Source organism: Enhydra lutris, unplaced genomic scaffold (assembly GCF_002288905.1).
Source record: "Enhydra lutris kenyoni isolate GAN:26980312 unplaced genomic scaffold, ASM228890v2 scaffoldscaffold34, whole genome shotgun sequence".
Classification (NCBI taxonomy): Eukaryota; Metazoa; Chordata; class Mammalia; order Carnivora; family Mustelidae; genus Enhydra; species Enhydra lutris.
In genome coordinates this window covers 14,130,329-14,139,314 of record NW_019154118.1, presented here as the reverse complement: position 1 = coordinate 14,139,314, position 8,986 = coordinate 14,130,329, and the positions used below count along the sequence as shown (strand labels likewise).

Here is an 8,986-nt window from a genome sequence, read left to right as displayed (position 1 = left end):
CCGACTGCGGAAGAGTCCGGGCCTCCCAGGGATGGGGAGCAGCCCGCGGCGCTGAGAGACCAGGTTCCTGTCACCTCTGGCTGAGGGACCCCCTCTCCCGGCGCCCGCGGTCGTCCCAGCGCCCGGAGCCTGGTGGGGGCGGCGAGGAAGACGAGAGGGGTCCCCCGGCCCGGGGACATGGAGCCGCGCGAGCCTGGCGCGGGACGGCCCGAGACGCGGCCGAGGCTGCGGCCACGAGCGGCCGGCAGTCCCCGATAGAGAGCGGAGAGCAGAGCGGCCGGCCCCGCGGCGGCGGGGACTCGCAGGCCCCCGAGACTGCGGAGGAGGAGCCGACACCCCAGCCCCGAGCTGATCCCGCCCCAGCCCTGGAGGGATTCCCGGGCCCCTTCCCCTACGGCTCGCCGACTTCCCTCCGTGACGAAGTTTTCTCCTTGTGCCTTCCCGAGGATTGAGCTCTAGCTCTCGAACTCGCCTTCTGGCAGACTTCTCGGTTTGTTTTGGGAGATAACCTGTTTTGCTCCGACCTACATCCCCTTTCCGTCACCCCTTCCAGTGGGACGTTCTAGATGACTGAATGGAGTTTTGAGTTGGACTTTTGTGTCCCTTACGGAGTCGGGCCTGATCCCAGAGCACTGGGGGTGGGGTGGAGGTGTTACTGTAAAATGCAAGTTGGATAAAAGGAGGACCTCTCGCCAAGGGCCCCAATGAGTGGCACACAGTCTACTATCACCGACAGGTTGGTATGAAGCTCCCCTTGCGCTTAGCTTCCCTGGATTCGGCCTGACCTAGCAGAGAGTCAGTGACTGCCAATTGCCTTTGACCAGTGAAGTTGACAGGCTTAGGAGAGAGGGTTGTTTGGGAGCTCTGCAATTAGTCTGGGGTTGCTGCCAAGTTACCCAGTTGATTGAATTTGGAAATGTAGCTTTTTTCTGGAGAGAAACTTTTCTCCAGATTCTCAGCGAAGGGGTCGGTAAAGCCATGATTGTGGTTTTTCTGTCTAGCGGGCATTGGGATTCTGTATTTATCATGGAACCAGAGAAAGGTCATTTTGGGTGAAGGTCAGTGCCCGAAGTCGGCTGGGGTATTGGTGCATCATCGGTTTTCCTCCTGCCCTGTAATTCTCTAGACACTGTTAGATTTTAGGAATTGCTGCTTGTGAACTTCGTTCTGAGACCACTACATGATGATTTTTGAACTTGATCTTCTTTGAATATTGAGCTGCGTAGTGTTTATTATCTAATAATTTTCCAGAATGTTGAAATTACTAGTAAATCACAGGCTCTTGCTGGATCTAAAAAGGGGGAGGGAAAGTCATGGGGCTTGATTTTAATTGCTGCATTTTTAGCATTTCATCTTCCAGAAGCATTTGCATCGAAGGGATACAAACCCTAAGCGAATTAGGTGGTACATGGTAGCATGGCAGGTGGATTTGTTGAGTTCTGTGAGTCCTTTCCATTGCTTATCTGTGTTTCCTGGCGGTTGGTGAATTGAGCTAGATTATGGGGTTTAAATGGAGCTTAACTCTTAAGGGTTATTCTTTGGACTATTAGGTTAAACAGTAAATTCCTTTACTGTGTTTTATTTCTCAATATCATTATGACATTGTATGCTGGTTCCAAATTTCAGTCAACCTTTTTTTTTAAGTCAGTACTCAAACTATTACATCATTTTTTTTTTTTTTTAAAGATCAAATAACTGAATGAGGGGGCCAAAGAAAGCACTTTAATGAAGAGTGCAACAATGGTGCTTCTGCAGAAAATAGTTGAATTTCCTAATAAGAGTTTCACCGAATCGTCAGACTCATTTGTTGATTTTAAAAGGGCCAAATTCCATTATCATACCATAACAGCTACTCCAGAAACAGAACTTCCTCTTCCTGTTGATGCTTTCCAGTGTCACGTGAATGTTCACCTAAAAGATTCCATTAAATATTTAAACTATATTCTTTGTGTATTTTTTATCTTATTTTATTTATTTGACAGAGCACAAGTAGGCATAGAGGCAGGCAGAGGGAACAGGGGAAGCAGACTCCCTGCTGAGCAGAGCGCCAGATGCGGGGCTCTATCCTAGGACCCTGGGCTCATGACCTGAGCGGAAGGCCCCTGCTTAACCTACTGAGCCACCCAGGCGCCCCTCCTTGTGTATTTTTTAAAATGCATTTTAGTTTTCAACCTTTCTGATTGTACCCAAGTAGCAACAGTGCTTATCCTAATTTCTTCGGGTTATCCCTATTCCTTTTCCTTTCAGAGTTTTTTGCTGAGAAGTCACTGTAATGGGTGTGTGGGTAATTGTTTTTATTTTCCTGGTTCATTCAGTTCTAGCCCTCTGTGTTGAGCCTTTAGACAAGAAGTCTTATTAGGATCTAATGTAGTATTGGTAGTTTTTATTGTGATACTAGGGGTGCTTAATTTTGTAGAAACAAAACCTGGGGTCACCAGCTCATTTCACATAAAAATCACCTGATAGCACCCACATAATAATCTTCTTCCTTTCTGCTTCTCAGAGATTTGCTTCCTTTTTTTTAGTATCTTGGAAATAAAATCTTGGGATTTGGAATTTTTTAATAAGTTAGATGAGATATAAATATACAGTAAACATGCCATCAGTGAATGTCTGTTCTTTGCCAGGCCCTGTGCTAGGCACAAAGGATTAAAAGACGAGTATTCTAAGTGTAAGATGAATCTGCAAATTGGTTTGGGTATTAATATCCTTGAATTAGTTCAGGTGCTGGCTGATCTCATATACTTTTCTAAACTGAAAAAAAAAAAAAAACAAAAAACCAAACTTCAAAAGCCGCTTAATTTAATATGCATTGCCAAGAGAGTATGGATACCTGTACTTAGGAATTTGTACTTGTGTTTTTTTTTTTTAAACAAGATTATTCTTGGGTGACTGTTACATTTTCTTTAAACACGTATAACTGCAAATATCAAGCATCCATTTGCTCATTAGGAGAGTAGTTGTCCCTGATTTGAATATATGTTGGGGTGAAATCTGGAAGCCGTGGTGTAATGTTATTTTTTTTCCAGTACGTTAACCAAGTTATGAGTATACAGTAGTTCTTAGCTTCTTCTCAGCTCTGTCTACCTCATCCTCTTTTCTCACGGTCTAATTCCAGTGTACTGTAGGTGTATTTTGCTGGTACTAGAGCTATTGGCAAATTAACAGTGCCAGTGTAGCTTTTTAAAGATCCTTTCAAGTTTGAAGTACTGTATGTGGTATGGCTTTGTTTTGTAGAGTATGCAGACCCACCAGGCCAGCTGTGTGAGTTGGAGTTCTTTCATTGTGGTGCTTCTGACTACAGAGTCTGTCTGTCCTCATTTGAAATCAGACTAGCTGGTTTTGGGCGTTGTTCTGTTTTGCAGTTTGTGGCAGGCGACACATGGCTGAACAAGATAAGAAGGGTTTTATTCTTGTGTTAGGGACGTGCTGGGGCTGGGATGGAATTCAGCTATGTTTAGGCTCTGATTGGTCACTGTGGATACTCAGAACTCTGTTATATCCTGTTATTATTTTACAGTTAAATTAACACATTCATTTACTCCCTTCTCTTCCTCCTCCATCTTCTACTCTCCAGATCCCTCACTCCCTCCCCCCTTCTTAAAAGGTGTAGTCGTCAATTTAAAATTCAAACTACGTTCCTGGTAGCTACTGTTTTTATGTAGTGTATCTGAATAGTGTTTTTTTTTTTAATCTAAGCAGCTTATGAATACCATCTAGTGTCTTGTTTTGTAACTTCTGTGAGACCTATAGTTTTCCACTTTTAGAATCAGCCCTCGTAAAGTGGTAGAAATATCCGATTGCTCTTCTTCAGTTTGCATTGATTGTGTATTTAGTCTTAAAATATATCCTAATTGTTTGCAGTCCTCTTAGATGCTTATCTTCTGTCCCTGAAAATTTAGGGGTCTTATGGCACTTGGAATTTCTTCTGAGAGATAGAGAAGGGAGAATGCTTTTTCAGTGGATTCCCTAAATGATTTCAGAAAAGTGAATTTTCAGGGACGATACAGGTGGGATTTTGTTATAACAATAAATGGATCTTTGATCTAGGACTTGGGGATTTTGTTGTTTTGATTGGTAGATAAAGGTTTTTGATATGTTGGCATTTTCTTAGAACTGAGTTCACGTGTAAACTTGTTTAACTTAAGCAAACTTCTGGTGAGTGTGTAAAGCTGTGACTTTATATGCATATACACAGTAATTGACATTTTCATCCAGGTTACCTTTTCTGCCATCATTGCCATATAATGCTTTTGATTAAAACAAAACAAAACAAAACGACTCCTGTATGTGTGCTATTTCAGGATTGTCTGAGTCATCTGCAGGCTTGAGTTATTTGTACCGTTTACTTGTAAAGTCAGTCATTTGATAAATACAAAATTGAGATTAGGGACCAGGGTCACAGTGCTAGCTTTATTTCAGTTTAATGTTCTTCCAGTGCAGTATAAAATCCTGATTCATATAGACATGCAATAGTACATTTACTTGTACACGTTTACATGAGTCAACATGTAGAGTAACCTTTTAAAAAAGTGCAGAGCTGTACTCTTCCTGATTAATGGCACATTTATAAGATGTTCATATTTATTTGGTGAGGTGACAAAAGAATCTATCTGAATCATTGCAAAAGTATGGTAACCTGGTAATGCTGCTTAACACATTGGTGGTTTCTCATTAAAATGTGTTAGATAACATTGAGTTAATACATTTTATTTATTATAAATTATATTTACTATACATTTATTCTTATATATTTATCTGTATTACTATAAATACATTTTATTTATTATAAATTTTAACTAAATTTGCATTTTCAGTTTAAAAAGTTAAAAAGAGGCAGACATTGATGAAACCCATAGATGGTGGATTTTACATCTTTTTCTGAGGAGCATTATGATTCCAGAGAAAACAGAAAATCTTTGAGTAGACATATGTGGTATTCTCTTCTGAAAGCCATCTGGAAATGGGTATGAATTGCCTACTAAACTGATACAGGTCGAAGAAAGCAGAATATTTTAATGGTTTTCCAGGGGTCATTGGAGAGACTCTTACATCCTGGTCATCTGACAAAATTATGAGAAATGTTTCTTATCATGTAATTGCTTATCTCCTAGAAATAGACAATGTCACATTTTCAGGAACAGATTGCTGGAGCATAACTTCTTTTACTCTCCTTTGTTAAAATTTGATGATGTTTTAAAGTTTCATTTGAAGACCTTCTCTTTTCCCTTTTAATAACTGAAGAGTCCTCAAAATAGTGGCATTTGAACCGAAAGTTTAAAATGAGCAAAATTATAAATATTTTGTTCTTTTTGAGTAAAACGCTCTGGCATATGTAAGAGTATCTTATTGTAGTGTAATTCTTTAACATTTACAGTGTTCTGACTCCCCATAGGGCAGATCATTATTTACATATAGGCAACTCATGCAGTTTAAGTCAAGATGATAAAACTGGAAAGGAGAGACCCACGATTTTAACCTAGATTTTCTGACTCTCAAGTCCCCCACTCTTTAGTTGTAATTATTGTCTTTCTCTGTGTATTTTTTTTTCCTGTCCTACTTTCCTTTAGTAATTTTCCAATCTGGCCAAGTTAGAGCCGGATTTTTCTTTTATAGGATGTTTTCTAATACTTTATCTATTCTAGAGGATCAAGCTCTGGTCATTTCCTCACGAGACTGAACAACAATCTGGTAGATCTAGTAGTCGGGAAGTTTTTCTTGATCTTTAGCTCAAACTTTTAATTTGTACTGTTACAAGTATATACTTGCTGTAGCAAGCTAAATAATGCTGTCGTCCCATTTTGTGTTTATACAACTCTAAATGGTTCAGTTAACCAGCACCCTTTCCCTACCCCCACCCTATCCTTTGCTTCGCCAAGTTGTATGTTCTGTTGATTTGTTGTCAAAAAATCATCCTGTCCCTCTTAAAGTTTTATCAGCTTTTCCCCAATTGGTCTCCTAGTGCAAAATTATATTTTTCCTTAGATGTACTCCTAGGACAAAATGTAGTATTCTGTATTTTATCTTTACCCATATTCTAGAGCAGCAAGTTCCAACTTCAGTGTGATGTAATCAGAGGGGCTAGTTTTCTCTAGGCATAGCCCAAGATTAAGGCTAAAGAGGCTCTGAAGTTCATTTTAATTCACTTTTATTTTACTTTTTTGCCACTGTGTTTATAAGAACTATTACTAATGATTAGAGACCATAAAAGAAGGAAAAAGTGCATTTTTAAATTATGAAGTACATAAGATATAGAGCTCTTCAATATTTTGATCTTTTTCATTGATAGTAACTTAGTTTAAAATTACTTAAATAGATGTCTTTGTTCTTTTGTATTTTGCTAGCAATTTTGTTTCCTCAAACTTTAGGACTTTAGAAACATGCCAAAGTTAGGGCATTTTTCAACTTAGAATATGTAGAATACCAAGATAGCCATATATGAAGGATTTTGTGAGGCAGCTTCTAACTCCCAAGAGAACCTTATGAAGCTAGTGACTTAGAATAATTTTTAGTTTTTGATTCAATGGAGGTAACATATGATGGTCTGAAGGTCAGTGGCTTTGCCTAAATTGCATAAGCGTACATTGTTGACTTTCAGTAGAAGAAGAAATACACTAAGTTTGCCTTATTGAATTAGCATGCACCAATGCAGCTGACAGTTTAGATTCATACCAAAACAGGATCTTTTACTAATTCAAATGCTGAATCCTGGTTTTTGAGATCATAGTCACATGATAGGCCTGGGTGGCTTCCCGGTGTTGAAAGGCAAGCAAATCTAATGGCCAATGAAAAATTAGATTTCCTGTCTTGGGACTATGAGTAACAATTCACGAAGAAATTCACAAAGGAATGTGAGAAAACCTGGTTTGGTTAATGCTTACAACTAATTAGCCACTTGTTACACTGCTTTTTCTTTAATGTTATAACGCCTGTTGTAGTCATTTAAAGATACTGCTCTGAGACTACAGTTTTGGTCAAATATTTCATTTAAATGCTCATTTTAGGTTCACATCCTCAAGAGATCCAAGAGGATTTTGTAGATCTTCTTTGGATTCAGAAATGTAAATTTTACATATATTGTTGAAAAACTGAAGATTTCATCAGCATCTGAAGAAGTTATATGTGAAATTGATCATGTAATGCAGAAATTGGCTATATCTCGTCTAGAAGAATAACAAGTCTAAAATACAGACCATTCCCAACTTGCAGTGGTTTGACTTTAAGATAATGCAGTGACAATATGCATTCAGTAGAAACTGCCCTTAGAATTTTGAATTTTGATATTTTTCTGGGCCGGTGGCATGCATTACAGCAACACTGTCTTGATGCTGCTTAGTGACAGCAGGCCCACTGCTCTCAAGCCATATGATCATGAGGGTAAACAACCAATATACTTAAAATCATTCTGTTATCTGTATAATCTATTTTTTTACCCTCAGTGCAGTATTCAATAAATTACATGAGATATTCAACACTTTATTATGAAATGGGTTTTGTGTTAGATGATTTTGCCCACCTGTAGGCTAAGGTGAGTGTTCTGCGCACGTCTCAGGCGAGGCTCAGCTATGATGTTCAGTAGGTTAGGTGTACTAAATGCATTTTCAGCTTAACGATATTTTCAACTTACAGTGGGTTTATTGGGACATAAGGCTGTCATAAGTTGAGGATGATGTCCATACTTAAGTACGTATAGGAAATCTCATGAAGGGGCTTAGACATACCCTTCCATAGATTTTAGATGGGTTATCTGCCTGTGTTCCAGACGCAGGCTGGTATGATGTGGTTTGCCCTGTACAGTCTCTGTGGTTTACTCAGAGGAAGTGGTTCTTGTGGGTGAAGGTCTGATCTTTTCAGAGATTGTTGGTGGCACATGCCCCGTCAGCTTATTTCCGGTTTTATTGGCTGTTTGGGCAAGACCTTCTCAGAGCAAGTACTGCTGAAGGGGTATTTAAATATTTTGTAGTGCCAGGATAGATGATTATAATGTATAATATCTACCTCTCAGGTGATATGAGGGTTAAATTAATGTTTGTGAAGTGCTTTGAGATCCTAAGATGAATAGTGCAGACATGTTCCTAATCATGTTTCTGAGTTACTGCTATGTTCAGATATTGCTCAAATTTAAGGAAAAACATGTTCATGGAATAAAGTGTCGCTCTGTGGACCTTGACTTCTGTAACCATTCAAGTGTTGTTTAATCACTATAAGAGTCATGGTTAGGGTTTTTTTCCCTCTTTTTCCTTTCCTTCTAACTTTATAATTTTACCCTACATGGGTGAACTTAATGGAGTAGATACCTCGTCTATAGTACTGGTTAAGGCTTTTTCACAAAACTTAATGTTTCAAGCATGCTTCCTCGCTAGTTTAACTGGCATACTGAAATAATAAAATTTAGAGAATTTCCTTTGAGATCCATGGCTGTACCACCCATACACAAAACTTTTTATTGGCTTTGCTGGAACCTTAAGATGAACAAACTGATCAAATTGCACATGTCATAATTCTGATTTTTTTTTTTTTTTTGCTTCTCATGTGTAACCTTTGCCACTAAAAGATTAACAATGCATATTTTTTGGGAAGAGGCTTTCTTTAAACACTGTCAACTAAGTTTTGAGTTCCTCAAGGGTAGGATGATAGTTCTTAGTTATTTTTTAAGTAATTACTGTTTGCTTTATTGTATTTTTATTCCTTTTTTAATATTAAAAAGCATAAGGAAGATAGCCCAAATTATTCAACTACTCAGACGATGTTGTTCAGGTTTAAAAAATCTACAAGAAAATTCAAGTGATATATAATGTAATGATGAAGTTTTCCTCTGATCTTATCTCTATCCCTGTATACCTACCACTTCTCATACTCTCCTCAGAGGTAACCACCATGAAGTTTTTTGGTCTGTCTTCCAAAACGTGCTTACAAATATAGCAGCCTGTCATTTTCATATTCTTTGTATCTACCCCATAGTAGATATATCAGTTTCTGCTAGGTT

General features: G+C 38.7%; 1 protein-coding gene across 3 annotated transcripts in view; it reads left to right on the top strand.

Moving 5' to 3' along the window:
• Positions 1 to 340: 340 nt before the first annotated feature.
• LOC111153798 (Rho guanine nucleotide exchange factor 12) overlaps positions 341 to 8,986 on the top strand; it is a 141,898-nt gene continuing 133,252 nt past the window's right edge. For all 3 annotated transcript variants that reach the window (XM_022513037.1, XM_022513039.1, XM_022513038.1), the window contains exon 1: positions 341 to 736. In XM_022513037.1, the coding sequence (XP_022368745.1) occupies positions 705 to 736 (32 nt within the window). In that variant the 5' untranslated portion in view covers positions 341 to 704. The remainder of the gene's footprint in view (positions 737 to 8,986) is intronic.